The sequence below is a fragment of the Temnothorax longispinosus genome, chromosome 11 (genome assembly GCF_030848805.1).
Source record: "Temnothorax longispinosus isolate EJ_2023e chromosome 11, Tlon_JGU_v1, whole genome shotgun sequence".
Lineage (NCBI taxonomy): Eukaryota > Metazoa > Arthropoda > Insecta > Hymenoptera > Formicidae > Temnothorax > Temnothorax longispinosus.
Genome location: NC_092368.1, coordinates 3,724,573 through 3,740,591, shown reverse-complemented (window position 1 = coordinate 3,740,591; position 16,019 = coordinate 3,724,573). Strand labels below are relative to the sequence as shown.

Genomic DNA, 16,019 nt, shown 5'->3' with positions numbered 1-16,019 from the left:
CTGACGCTGCGCTGAAGCCTCCGCCACCGTCGTTCGGTCGTGTTTAAAGCTCCGCCAGTAAAACAATAAATTGCGCTCGAGAGAGCGGCGGAGTGCGAGAGAGGGAAAAAGAGAGAGCGGCAGAGAAGATGAGAGAGAGAGAAAGAGAGGCGAGAGTCGCGGCATACTAGCGCGGAGGAAAGCGGTCCCTGTCAGCAATTGCCCCCCTCTCGTAAGAAAAAATGGCAGCTGCCGTGGCTGGATGGCGCGTACGAGACCATAATACCGCCACCCTACCTCGTTCTGTACGTGTGGACGTCGAGCGTGCGAGCGCGACGGGCGGGGCGGGTTGCCACGCTTGGGAGGGGCGGGAAGAGGAGAGGGCGAAAGGAAGAAGCGTGAGGAAGATGGGACAAGGACGCGAGAAAGAGAGAAAGAGAGAGAAAGAGAGAGAGAGAGAGGGAGGGAGGAGTGGGAAAAGACAGAGAGTGTGGAAAAAAGCGACGTGGGACGAGGAGAGACGACCTGGGTGAGCAGCGACGACTACGATGACGACTACGATGATGACGAAGACGACGACGAGGACGACGGCGGCGACGACCACCACCGGCTGACCGAGAGACTCCTCCTGTGGACGCTCGTGCGTGTTTGTATGTATCGTCGGCTCCCGGTTGGCAGTTTCGGTCTGACATGGGCGCGAGAGAAAGAGAAGGGACGAGTAGAAAGGAGAGGAAGAACGACGCGGTAATAACGTTTAGGCGAACCTCGAGGTTGGTTTCGTGGGGGAGAGCCTGCAGGCGGAGCTGGGTGCTGATCGCAGAGGAGGAGCGTGCCAAGGAACCGCCCATCGACACCCGCCGGGTATTCTCTCCTCTCGTTCCCGCTTATGTTTTACCGTCCCTTCGGCCTCAGTCCGACCGAGCTCGATCGGGTTTGGCGGGGATGGGGGTCGAAACGAAGAGGCGACCGGCGGTGGCGCGGGTCAGTCTGTCGGGCAACCGGTCGGTCTGTCGTTCCCTGCTCTGTCCGCGCCACGTTTCGCTCGCGCGGCCTGGAGTGTAAACGATACATCAAGCGGCTTCGCTTTTTCGCACGCGCGTAAGAGAAGCGATTGGTGTCCCCGTGACGACGTAACTTTTCCACGAGTCGCGCACTATTGATGGAGTGCTCCTTCAGTCATCATTCGCCGGCGTCGATTACTCTGGATCACATTCGCTTATCCCTAATCGCTAAACGACACGGTTAGCTGTCTGACGTAGTTTTAGTGTGTGCTTTGATTCTTATCGCCGCTCCGATAAGGATCCTGATCAGTTTCAACGTTTACCCGTACTCCATTGGCCGCGCAACGAACACGGCGATCGTGACCGACCAATCCGTGCCCGATTCCGCTCGCAGGTTCCTGTACCTCCACGCGCACGTGCGTACACGCGCGCTGTCACCTCCTCGCACGCGTATACGCGCGCATGTCGACAGCGGGAAATCGAAGCTGATTTGCGTGTTCGGAGGAGAGGATGCTGATGCCGCTTCAGCGGTGTTTGCGTATCGAGGATAGAAACGCTCACCGTCTTCCGGACAGCGATCATCAGCGTCGCGATCATTGGCATCGTCGTGACGCGCGAGGCCCGTAGCGACGTCGCGACGTCAAGCGAATCCGCCTCGAGACGCGCCTCGACTAGTTTGTCGATAGACCCCACGTGGCCCAGGAAGCAGCGCGCGAGGTGATGTTGCTGGAGTCGCGAGGCCTCACCGGTAGGAAGAGAAACGGACTGACACTGACCTCGTTCGGCGACGGTGGCGGCGGTGGCGGCGGCGGTGGCGGTGGTGCCGGAGGTGCCGGCAGCGAGGAGGACGACGAGGAATCCCGACATCACCTCTACCTGGGCAGAAAGATGCAGGGCGAGGGCACCGCCGCCCCCGCGGTACCCACCGGGCTGTCCGGGTGCGCCGGCGATGACGGCGACGAGAGCTCGAGTCCGTCGCCGAACAGCAGCCTCCTGAACAATCTCAACAACAACTGTAACTCGAACCGTCAATGCGCAACCGACTTCAGCATCGCTGCGATCATGGCACGGGATTCACGTCAGCAGCAGCAGCAGCAACAACAGCAGCAACAACAACAACAACAGCAGCAGCAGCAACAGCAACAACAACCACATCATCATAAACATTCACAGCAGCAAGCCGTCGGAGGAGGCAAGTTGCATCAACACGGTGAGTTTCTTTGGAGTCAATGGTCAAACTCAAACGGGATTCCGAAGTAAACCTTTCTAACAATGAGTGTAACGAATTTAGAAGTGGCCTAAAGAAGGTGAAAGTAATGCCGGTAGCAAAATAAGATTATTCGGAGGATTATTCGAAGGTGGAAATTTATAATGGTCCCGTTAAAAACGCATTGTCAAGTGTAAAAATATGGGGAACGATGATTTTGTACCTAAAACAACATTATTGGTTTTGTTCATGAGCTTAAATACCAAAAGCAAATATTTCAGGTGGTTTTCCCAAATTTTCTTTTTCAGGAAAAAAGTTATCAGTTCTTCTCTCTCTCGTTTTTTAATAGCTTTTGTACGGAAGCATTCGATGCTCCAATATGTTTATTCTGTTTTTCCAATGTATCTTTGATTGATAAGTTTATATTAAATTAACATGGAAACATTCGCTAATATATATAATTTATTATAAATATATTTAACTTTTCGAAGAACTGTACGATATGATTTTCGTTTGTGTGAAACTTATAATCGACTATATACTTACATCTATTTTTATTTCGAATCAAAATTATTATAAATTATCGCATGAGCACAGTTTCTTCGTATGAACGTGAGCTATTGCTGCAGATTTGCTTTCTGAAATTTTCATGAAATCCTTTCGCAATCGATCGTACAGTTTGTAATATCCGTGTAAACTTTACGAGCGTCTTAATTACGCTCGTTTTGCCGATAAAAATTAATTGGCTTCGAAAGCTTCGATGCAACGCATCGAGTGTTGCATCGTTACTGTTACGTGAATCATTAAATATTTTCCTTTTGTTTAAATAAATTATGAATCGTGTATTAGATGTCACGCACCGAATACTTCACATTTCATTGTTGACTTTCGTATTACTCCAATAAGTGACATTTCTTCTTTTAATTACACATAATAAAAATAACGCGAATAGGAAAGAATGCACGATGCAGAATTATCTCTAATATTAAGCAACAAATAATTTTTTGCAATCAAATGTGCAATTAAATCTGCATATTTTACGATATCGGTTTTGCATATCTGCACATTTTGCACGAATTTTAGTTAAGCTATTTTAACATTTTAATTTTGATCAATAATATCCATTAAAATAAAATCTTTTTATGCAGTGGCAAGACAGCGATTTATTCTGTCAGTATTCAAAGTGTTAAAGTATAATTATGCAGGTTACATTTCAGTGATATTAACTCTAAATTCGATCACATTAATTTCTCCGAAAATTTCGTGATATAAATTCACGTCATTCTCTTGGCTCGCGAAAGCTCATCAGTCTACACTCGCGTAATTGACATTTCACGTTGGTGTATCAACGCACGATTACTCCTCTGTGTCGCTGAAATTAATGTCGCAACTTTGACTTTATTGTTAGAAAATACCTCATAAAAGATGGGCGCTGTCATTAAAAATAAAAGTTAAATTTTCTCAAATAACAAATTCGCCGAAATCAATAGGTATCTTAATTTTCAATATTTTACTGTAATAATTATTTATTATTTTGCTTTTATAATTAGTTCCACAATATTTTATATATCTATTTATTTAACGCAACATGATAACGTAACATTTAACAATGTTTTACAACAATGTTTAGAATTGAATTTGGATTGAAATATTATTTATTAAAGTGACAAGTCATTTCGTTCGATACACTTGTCGCTAACGCTCGAGTCCTTGCGAGATACTTAAGGTCCTCGAAATCATCACTCATTAACTGCCAGCAGTGTCATTACACTATTAAGTTTATTGTTATCGCGCTTCTCGCGGACGCATTGACGCGACGTCGCTTTGGTATGATATTGCGCGAGTCATAACTCTCTTCGCGCGGCGCACTTCTCTTACCGTGGCGCATTAACTCGAAGAAAAATCGCTCACCCCTTTCGGTACGGCCATCCATAACATTTAATGCGGCCATTCCCGACGAAAATGGAGCGGCCAGTCTATCGCGCGATTTTTGCGTCGTATCCCCCGGCCTACCTGTCCGCCGTCATGGCTCATTATTTTTATTGCCCCGTTAAAAACTTGCCAATTAATTTTCGACCATTAACATTTATCGCGCGTATTGCTCATATTCCGATCCTTTTGGAGCGTCTCGACGTGCGGATGAGCGACGACGATTGCAAAATATGTGAAACGTAGGGAACGGTGAACTACTGCGTTCCCAGTTTAAATATTTTAACATTATATAAAATTCGAATAACGTTTGACAAATAACGTCAAATTATTCCTAAATTATAAATTATTTTACATTATGGAAAATGCAAATAATCTATCCTGAAATATAAAAGAAGTCTTATATTTCCCCCTCAGTTTCTAAACTTTTTTTTCATTTAGGTGAATATTTTTCAATTATCGGCGCGCACGCGCGGCGCTTATAATTTTTTTTTAATAAACCATCGAAGTATCAATGCGAAAGTGAATTTTTCAGACGCTTATAAGTTGATTCTTAGCCAGCAAAATTCTTGAGAAACGAATGGGACGTGTCTTGGTGCCGGGAAATAAAATACGGCGACAACCTCCTCGACGGAGGTGCGTGAATTGCGCGGAAAGTTTCCCGCTTGGCGTTTCTCGCGTTTAAGTATTAATTCCGGAAGCGACGATGACGCACGTTGAAACTTGGACTATGATTACCTGCGAACCGACAATTGTCAACGTGAACTGTATATGGTCTCTCGTTCGATGTTATCGCAAAAATTTTAACACGAATAATATTGCACCGATAATATCTCGTTGAGGCGCTACTGCGTAATAATTAGTGCGAATATTGATGATAAAGTAATTATGTAACAATTATGATACGTTTGAGTATAATTTGATTAAGCTTTTACTTGTTTGAGATACTATTAATACACAAAAAAATTAGCTTTATTAAATTGTTACACTATATCGCTATAAGAATAGAAAATTTAAAAACGTTTCTGATGATAATTGAGGTTTGAGAGATAATCCTTTTCCATGATACGAAATCTACTGTTAGCAGAGAACTGCTTCGACAATCGTTTCGCTTTGTCTTTGTTCAAGAACCTGCCAACAATTAGAATCTTTTTTTTTTTAAATGATATTCGCGATTAAGCAAAGAGCTGAGTGCTAAGGCGCGACGAGTGTAGAAACACGTTCGCTATCGCGTTTTAATTCGTGCATTTGCGGACGTAAAAATGTCGACGAGGTAAATTACAAGCTGGCGCGGCGTTCTAATGAGGCCCTCTAATATAGAAATTGTTCCGAACTGTCATTATCGAGATAAATGACCGGCGAGGGCCGCGGCTCGTAGCTGGGGACGAAAGCGGATCGTTTTTGTGGGGAAACGGGATAATGGCCCGTCACTTTCGTTTCTTTTAACGACCGAAAAAGGCGTCCGGAGCGGGAATTCGCGCGGTGAAGTCACTCCGTAATCCGTCGCGCACATTTGGATAGCTATATTTCATAAATGGAAGGTGAATCGACCTAAATAGCTGCTAGAGAGTCGCTTGATATGCATGAAAATTTTTGTACACGATAAGGGAATTATTATCGTTATAGTAAAAGTGTAATAGAAATTATTATGCTATAAATGGATCATTATTTCTAATAATTTTGCTGTATTTTATACGTGTGAACATTCTTTTAAAAGTAACCAATAATTTGACTGTACTTTCTTCTGTTATAAATAAACTTGGACTATTCATTCACAATGCAAAATAATCGAATTTTTTAACAAGAAAATTTGCTGTTTTTTTTTTGACAAAAAAAGCCTTTCGATTTAATTACATTAATTATTGCTACTGAATTTGTGAGAGTATGTCTTACTAATTTAACTTTGACAAATTCATGTGATTTGTGATTATTTGTCATTATTATACTATTTTCAGAATTATGTTATGATATATAATTTATCTGATTAATTACTTAGCAATTAGTTAACATGAATAATATTAAGTTTAATAATTTTCCAACCTATCGATATAATGATAATATAACTACTTTTATTTAAAGGATATAATATTTTGTATAACACATAAATAACCGAATTTAATGTTTTTAATTATTCGATGCGTATAAAAAGATATATTTATAATAATATTATCTTATAAATCGATACTCAGGCCTTTCCTGCGATTGACTTAATTAAAGTTAGCTAGGCGCGTCAATATTTTCCAAGTTTTTTCCGAAAATCGTTAATGAAATATCTGACTACGCATTTGATAATGGAAATTGGATTATAGCAAATTCGACGTCAATGTTTTGCTGTTTCGGATAACGACCGTAAATTATATCGGCATTAATGAATTATTTAACACACTGGCGTGAATGGAATGGTAAACAATGCGATCGCCTAAATCGTCGAAATTCGTTGTCGCGAAATAATCAGCCGCGAATATTTTATGCGAGAGATGAGCCGCGTGGCTGCTGGCCGCGGCATTTCGTCGCTTTAGAAACTCGTTTGCGCGACAATGGTATCCGAGATACCTATTGTGATTTGTTTCAATAGAAATCAATTATGCTAGGCGCATATGAGTAAGCGAGAACAATCGAATTGATTATTATGTAGTAGGTTAAAACGAATTAAAACGAATAAATACATTTTTGAAGACGTGACATATTGTTCAACAAAATCTTGTTTATACATGGAAGGGTAAAAGCCATAGTGATGTAAGTCTAATATTTTAAAAAATTTGACTTACACCACTAGGGCTTTTACTTCTCCACATAATAACGCAGAATTTCAGGAATCATCATTAAGATATCTGTTTCGCATTTCTAGAAACGAGTGAAAATGTGTACATTTCTTCAAATAAGCAGGTTTCTCTTTTTCTGTTGCTTTTCAGCACGTGTTATCTTGCCGAAATAATCGATTCAGATATGTGGGCGAGGTACCTATACATTTCTATTTCAACAATTTATATTCGCTCGCGTGTCTATTAGTTTTACATCGCGATAGGTGAAGGATAATTCCGTCAATTCGACGTGATTTACTATCGAAGTAGACTTCATCGGGGGTATTGACTATGGAAACTTTTAGGCAGAATTTACTCTCGGACGAGATAAGAAACGCTGCATTATTCAAAAACACGTGTCACGCCTAATTGGGAATGTTATTCGCATGTCAAGCGCAAATTTTGCTTTATAGAATTACAAATTTTAGATTAATCGATCAGCGTCGAGCTTCGAGCTGGTCCATTAAACGAAACGGCGGACGAATAACAAGATTCGAAACTACTCGATTCTTGCACATAAATTGCCGCTGCACTAATGAATTATTTAACGTTATAGTTATACGTCAATGAAAGCCGAGTTATGACTAGGAATGCTCAGATTTAGCTTTATCAATACTCAATCTTTGAAAATCGATCTTATTCACTTTGCGTGACGAGTACATGGCTACGAATTGTGAAAGACATACATATTTATATTACACATATATCTATAAAAGTATACCCATAAAAATCCGTGACTGTCGTATAATAGTAAACATTAGGACAATATATGTTACCGTGTTCTTAATGGAGAGATTATTATGGAGATATTAACATTTGATTTTCGAGTGGGCTTGCCTAAATTTATAACGTAATTTATAACAATTTGTAGCATCGGTAGACGGATGTGAGAGTTACACTTCCAGTCACCGCAATATTTCACAGTTTATTCTTGAACATGATTATGCAAACGTATCTTACATATCCACATTACGGAGGTATTTTTAGGACAATTTACTTCACAAGATTTAATCTCGTTTGATAAATATTACAGTCAATTTTTGGCCGATATGTTTTAAATAGATTTGACAAATTATCCTATGTTTATCTCGTTTTACGGCACCGGCTACCGGAAGGGCGTAATTGACATTTCGATGGTGCGCAGTGAAATACGTAGTGGTGAACACGCGGGGCCCGGGCGAGGCGAGGCCCGAAAAAAAACCCGTTGTGCACCGCGTATCAGCTCGGCCAGGTGAGGTGTCCCATCGGAATTCTGGAAACGGCCGTGGCCGCTCTCCAGGCCCCAGCCCAGACGTCCGAACGAGACCCGATGGTGTTCGGTTTCATCATCGCGTATCTTGGACGCCCGCGGCGAATAATCGCCCACGAAGATCCTACGCGGCGCGAAATTTACGGTCGGACTCGCTGCAATTCACCCACGGAAACGGGCCGCCATTCCCAAATAAACTCCGGCAAACGGCGGCATGAATCGGGCTCTCCTCTCGCAGCGGACACACGCAAATGCAGACGCGTACGGGCGTGTGTACTCTCGGGCGCGCCGAGAGGGTGTGCGAAGTAAATCTGCGATCCCGCGAACTTCATCGTGTCGTAAAACTTCGTCGCGTTGAACTTCTTTCATTCAGATCGATATTCGTCGCGTAAATCAAAGACAGGTTTTACTTTTAACAACAAGGGAAAAGAAAGAAACTGGTTGAATCTCTCTCTTCATTAAAAGAATATAAGGCAACTCTAAAAATGATTTTTATTGTGTGAAAATAAACGTACGAATTAAAGTTTACCTGTTGAAAGTATAAAATACTTTAAAGTATCGATTATTGAATATTTCTCTATCGTGAAAATGGATCGCTGTTGTCGTTCTTTCTTCCGTAGCCTAATAATTGATTCAGACAAGCTTTCTATTTTTCTATTCTAAGTCCAAGGTAACGGTTGACGCTCGAATCTTTGTGTTACATCGAATAGACAAGCAATCGCGCTATTGGGATAAATTATTGAATCGCTCGAGAGCACGATTCGATTCTTAACAATCGAAATTCTCAATATAAGTTCTGAAAAACAATAAAGCGAGTTAGATCGGTCGTTTCTTTGGTAAATACGCTTATGCGCCATAGCTGTGTCCTTATGTAAATCTGTCCATCCGATGGTCCTCGTGCTGCTTGATGCCGTTGTTTGGCGACGTTTGTTTTCTTGCACCTTCGCTCGCTCGCTCGCTCGCTCGTTCTCTCGCGGGCGAGAAATTTAAATGAGATGTTAAAACGAGGAAAGTACCGTGTGTCGTCGACCGATGGAATCGACGGCCGTTAGGCAAGATTTATTTTTACTATCGAACATTTGTGTTAAATCCGATGTGTTACGTACCGCAGGGAAACCGGTATTCATCGGGCATAACTATGGGATTAAGCTCGGCGCGCTATCGGCCCCGCGTTTACCGCTTAACATTGTTATCTCAACACCGGAGTTTGTTTGAGTTTGCCTGAACTGGTCCGAAGTCGATGAGCGTGCAAGAGATATCGCGAGAGAAGAGACGCGCGGTCGAATTCGGGTCTGGGCCGTCGCCATACTTTTCCCGTTGTTGAGAGAACGTGTGGTATATATTCAGAAGTGAATTTATAGTTGTACACGCCCCTGAAGGAAGTCGCAATGCGGAGGCCATGATAACCGATAAGTCGTAAGAAGCGGAAAAGCAGGAAGTTTCTTCAAATATCTTATCGCGCGCGATCGCGAACAGAATTGATTAGAACAAGCGCTTTGGTATATTTAGCGATAAATATAATTTATCTCTCTCTTTCTATACTTCGCTCTCTTTCTGATTCAACGAAGATTTAAAAATATTCTTTATCATGAATGTGTGACGCTAGAAATGAAGGTAATAACACGATATTTTTTGGAAACCATTATTTTGTGCTAGTATATTGTCAATCGCAACGTTGTATTTTATTTGGAGCGTCAACGATACTGTAAAACTCCTTGTTTGGCCGGCATAAATGTGGCGAACGCACTGTGAAGAATTTTAATAGAATTAAAGCGGCGCGTTCACCGACGCCGAGTTTCTTCGAATCGATTTCGAACGGACTTCGAACGACGCTCGCGGGACCTGAGGGCCTGCGTTTTGAGTAATCGCGGGCCCTTAAGCCCCCCTCTGTCCTTTTATTTCTTCACGCACGCGCAGGTGCGGGGCCTCGCGAATTCTCGATTGAAACTCAGCGGGTTCGCGGACGACGCGAACAAAGCGGGTCCGTGGAGCGCGTTAATTCCCAAACGGCCCCCAGGTATCCCCGGGATACGCGGGAATAAACGGTAGCTCGTTTTCACGAGCCGGTCGCGCGGAGCTCGGCGAAATAAAAGAGCGTCACGGGGACATATAGGGTTTCGTCGGAGTGTCAACCATAATAAATAGCCAATGACTTAGTTAAGCGGGAAGAGCTACTCGGCCGAGAGCAAAGTTACGACCGGTCGATTCCGACCGGTCGGATCGGTCGGTTTGAGTAAAAAACAGGTGGTGGTGGGGCGACGTGTGAAGAGTCTTTGAAATAAAATGTTTGTGAAAAAAAAGAAACAAAGATGTGCACGTGTTTTGAGTCAAAAGTTAACACAGTTAATGAATAACATGTAAATTTCGTCATGTTAATATGGTATATTAATAAATAACAACGATTATAAGAAATATAAGAATAATAAGAGCTTACACGTGCGTTATAACTTATGAAAAATATATATTATTTTATGCAACTAAAAAATTATTAGTGAGCGATTCTTTTCACTAGAAATTATTTATCCTATTAGTTTCTGATCTTTAGAATGGCATAAAAATAATGATGTAACAGTTACAGTTTTACATATTACAATTAAAATAATACAATTATACATATAATTTGGAGTCATAAGCGAGTATATGATTCTTTATTTTCTTTATCAATAACTGATACATCGAGCCGAGAGTGTTGACTGCAACGGAAAGTGCAGTCAACATTTATCTAGTCGGTGTCCCTTATTCATGTCGTCCCACTTCGTGGTTCACCCACCTGGTTCACGCCGGATACTTAAACGATCGTTGACACGAGCGGGCATCGAACGCGATGGCTTCGAAGACGATTCTCTTGGTCAGAGCGAGTGCGACGATTCCACTCCGAGGTGGTCCCGGCGATCCGCTTCTCTTCATCGCAACCGAGATACATCGTCGTGTTTGAATCAACGCCTTTCGTTGATAAACGCCAACCATGACAATACAAGAATTGGGTTTATACTTTCATTAGACGTGATTCTTTTTATTACGAGTTATCAGAAAGTGTTCAGTTTTATTTGAAAATCTCTCGGCTATATCTGAAATGTGAATCAGTAATCTCCAGGTTTAAATTCTTTAGCAAGGCGGTGAAAATACGGTTGAAATATCGTGAAATGATCTTCGATCGACAGCCACGCAAGGTTTTATTATGACATTTTACCTGATCACAGTGATCCTGCCAAGAGTTGCAAATCGTTTTGTAAGATTTCGCAGACAACTGCTTTTTATCACTGTATTTTAATTTACGGAATATCGCGTTACGTTATGTTACGGGAATAAGTCGTCACACTGTGGGAATACGTGATAAATGTACATACATATCGTATTATTACCTCATTCGCGTCGGTACACACACGCAGATATTATTTAGTTCGTTAGATAAGAGTTCGCGGCTGATATTACACTCATTACAACAACGTTTGCGTGGAGATGGACGAGCGACGACGTTGTTTTCGAAAGGCGAAACGCAACGTAACAGAGCGCGGTTATTAGAGAGGCGTGGATGGAGCTCGAGATTACATTCGCATTCCTCCGTTCCGATAGTTTTGCAAATTGCCGGTAATGACAGGCGATCGGTCGATTTTCCAGGGTATGGAAACCGTTCGTAGAAAGCAGCGGCGAGCATCGAACGATGACGATATGCTTCGTTCAGCCGCGATTACACGCTGCGTTCTTACTCGGGTAAAACCGATTGGTTTGTGCGCTTTGAAATCATAGAGCGCCTCTCTCTCTCTCTCTCCACGTCTGCCCACGGTATCTTACCAACGATTAGGCTATCGATCACCCGCGTTCCCGTAACCGGCAAAATGCAGATGATAATTAGAAAAAAATAACGGAGAGATTGGAGTTGTAAATATAAATGGATATATACATTTTTGTAACGCGAACTATCGAAATATTGATTGTATTAGATAATAGAACGTTCAATTTAATTAAATTAAAAGTTTTCCAGGTACGATTTGATTAATCTAAGTGTCGGATCGTACAATGCGACCGTCAAGAATCGTTTAATTATTCGTATTTGACGCGTGATACACTTTAATATGCACGAACCGCGCGCATTTCGTTTAAAATGACTCGGCGGCGCTTGCGGCAGACAATCCGCGGAGAGGACCGGTTCAATTTCATAATAGCGAGAGGCGGGCAGGAAGAGAAAAGGAAGGAATCGTCGAAGTCATCGTCACTTCGTTACCTCTGTCGAGAGCGCGGCGCAACGTACAAATGACAGTGCTTGAAATACGAGGCGCGAACGACATTTGTTAGCGCCTTCCTGCCACGCTGACGCTCGTTCCGCGGTGATATCGAGGAGATACGTATGTAATATGAGAGAGACACGGCGGGCTAGCTCCCTTGGTTTGCCAATCGTGTTTCCTTTCGCGTTTCCGCGTGTTGGCGGTTTGTACCAACTTATGGGCGTTATCTCTTAGCCATTGTCATTTTCATACGAAGAAATTTTATAGCTATAATCGAATATTTTTAAATCGAGGAACGTCGAATAAAGAAAACGGATCAAAAAAGTTTTCAGAAGTTTGAGTGGCGAATTAAAAAAAAAAGACCATTTTGAAAGATTTTACTCTAGATTTTCTGGTTTTAAATTCATGGGAATAGGAGATTTTATGTTTATAAAAAGGGTTACTTTTAACATGACGTTTTAATGTTGGCGTGAACTACTCTTGATGATTAACGTATAATGACTGCGTCGACTAACGTAATGAACTGGCCTTGATCTCAATAGTAGACGATATTAAAATGCTATTACGTTCGCATTTTTTTTAAATCGCAGTTTTTTTAAGCGTATTGCGTGCCAAGCTGTGTATTCGCGCAAGATGTAAACTTCTATCTTTTTACCGATCATAAATTACGTACACTTACAAGTTTGCCAAAAGTCACATGATTAAAATTGATTTAATACCATCTACATAGAGAGAGCAAATATATCTTTTCCGTATATACTTATTAGAAGTATATAACGTGTGTGTGCATATACAATATATTAATTATTTACACAGTTTCTGTAATTAAAAAAAGTTGCAGTTCTTTAGGAAAGAGAAAGAGAAAGAGACAGTATCGCATTAATTGATTAAACATATTAGTACAATAATTTATTTATTTTCTAATTAGTAAAGCTACTTATATAAAGTCATCTACCATGCATTTTCTTCAGTATCTTCCTGTACATTTATTGTATGGTATCGTTAATTTTAAACTCGCATACCTACTTTTTTTTATCTTCTAATTATATATTCAAGTCCCGTTCTCTTTCTGCAGAATTGTTTCGCGAACATTGACGCGAAGTGAGACGTCGATGGCCCCGAATGGCGTAATCAATTTTTTGCGGATGTCGGGCGCGACGCAAAAGTACGTCATCTTCGCCGAAACGGAGAAAGGAACGCACCGCGTCACGCTCAGATTAATTTACGTTTCGCGAACAAACAAGGTGCCGGTTTTAATTACCTGTCGACAGATTGATTGATCGATCCGAAGACGTTCCTCCTATCGCGCGCGATCAGATACGGCGCGTCAATACTCAATTTACCTCGTTGCACGGCAAACGTAGACTTCCGCGACACAGAGTCTTTCCCCTCGCGCGGTCGCGCGCAACGCACGCCCGGCCTATATTGCTAATTTACTTTTCATTAATGACAGATCGATGAGTCGGCGTAATTCCGGCGACGCTTGACAGAGCGTTTTTAATACGCTTTCCGCTATCTTAATTAGATATTTAGACCTCGAAGGGAGAAGGGCGGAGGGATGGCTCGTTCCGTGTGTTATTAGCGCGGTGGAGGACCCGTTATCGGCGGCGCTAAATTAAAATGCAATTCGAAGAAACGGCCGCGATATTGCACGGCCTCGTAATATACGGAACGCGCGTTCCCGTCAGCCGTGAATATTTTCGATTTTCGGTGACGATCATAATTCATTCGCGCACGCTGCGCTCGCTCGTAAACTTGTCTCCTCGAACAGACGTCGACTTCCGCTGGAAAGTATTTATGATATCGCCATCGTTTCTGCTGTTAAATTACATTGTTAACTCTTGGAGCACCGACGAGTTATATATATTTTATTAGAGTGGAAACTTTATCTTGGGAAAGAAAATCTTTTTATTTTTTTTACTTAAAGAAATATAAATGTCTGAAAAGCGTCTCCCTTGCATCGTTTTCCCTATCTTGCAAAAATTAAAGATCAAATTTTAATTTAAAATCTTAATCTTTGATATTTCTCATACATTCAATTGATACAAAATCAGTGATTGCACTCGGCGTAGCCGAGTATTCACGTTGCGGAATCAAAACGCGAAGTGGAGACATCAATTTGACGATGCTTAGTGATTCTAACGAGTTCGTTCGCGCGCAATCGGATCAAACGGAACGAGGTTGGTGTTCAGTCCCCTCGTACCGCGAGCCTCGTAGATCGTCGTCCGCGCTCACGACCCGTTTCAATCTGTCCCGCGAGCGCTTTGATCCGCTTCGTCCGCGTGCGCACTCGCAACCGTAACTCACTCGGCGTGCCGTAAAGCCGCGAGATTCGCCAAGAGAGCCAAGACGCGCGCGGCCGCCGGGAAACAGATACTCGGCCGCCACGGCGCGCGGCTCGTCATCCGTTTCGTCAGTCGTTTAACACGGCCGTAGATCGTGTCGAATAAAAATACGCGGATGGCGGACCACACATCGAGATCCCGCGAGTCGCTCGTGTACCTATGTCTTCCCAATTATGTGCCAATTGTATAACGCTTCGGTAATCATGAGCACTTTCCTAGCTCGATTCCTAGATTCGAATGGACCAGAAGATGAAATTGTTGTGCGACGAATGATTATAAAACACCGAGCATCTCAATACAATTGTTTGCTCTCTTAAAAAAAAAAATAAAAAAAAAATATTAAATTCTCTTTTATCTATCACGAATGTAAAACCAGAGAATACAATGGTAAACGTCTACTGTCAGTCTGATGCAAAGAAGATGGTTACGACTTTTATCGAACCGCCATGTCGCCAATTGCGACGCTTTACGTAACGTCGGTGCGCGACCGGTGAAAATCACTGGTTTCTGCCAGGCGCTTATTTGTGCTGGCGACGTCTCGAAAAACCGGCGGGTTCCCTCGGTACGTCCGCGATCGACGTGACGCAGCAGGTATCGCCTGATGCCGGGCTCTTATCGCGTCAAGACGCGCGACCCTCGCTGGCAACTTAATCACGGATATCCGAGGACGCCGATTCTCTCTCTTTCCCTTGTCGCTCTCCTCTGTCTCCCCGCAATTAAGCGAGGAAACACGCTCGATTTCAGCCCACGCGATGTTCCTGGGAAATAATGCGTCTCGCGATGCACGTCGTCGTCGTCGGTGATTATTGTTTCTAATCGACGAGTGTCGAGCTCGCGCACGCACGCAACGAAATCAAAGAGTCCCTTAATTCTCAAAATATTCCAAATCAATTCGCCTTCAATCTCAGCGCGTCGCTGTTGAGAAGAAATAAAGATACCTGGAGTTATGAGAGCGAGATCAAGAATTTATTAACGTTAATAATATTGTAATTTATTAACGCATTAACGAGAGTAATCTTTAATATTGTAAATGAAGACGTTTGGCAAAGATTCCTGAAGATAGAGAATTAAATTTAAGAAAGAGAGAATGAAACTCTGCGCAATACTTAATGTGCTCGAAAGGGTTAAATGATGCTTTATGCAATTTTGAATAAGAACAATCCCCGTAACAAAGAATTGTGCGAACAACTTCACGTTTCTTCGTCACGGGTGTAACCATAATTCCGGCTACGCCCATCGAGCTGTATTAATGAAGCGATATCGATCGGCCGTTTCAGAATTTATG

The 16,019-nt window shown here is 42.3% G+C and overlaps 1 protein-coding gene across 2 annotated transcripts in view; it reads left to right on the top strand.

Moving 5' to 3' along the window:
• The first annotated feature begins 952 nt into the window (after nucleotides 1-952).
• Nucleotides 953-16,019, top strand: part of LOC139822232 (uncharacterized) — a 46,552-nt gene continuing 31,485 nt past the window's right edge. For both annotated transcript variants that reach the window (XM_071793848.1, XM_071793846.1), the window contains exon 1: nucleotides 953-2,190. In XM_071793848.1, coding sequence (XP_071649949.1) covers nucleotides 1,701-2,190 — 490 coding nt within the window. In that variant the 5' untranslated portion in view covers nucleotides 953-1,700. The remainder of the gene's footprint in view (nucleotides 2,191-16,019) is intronic.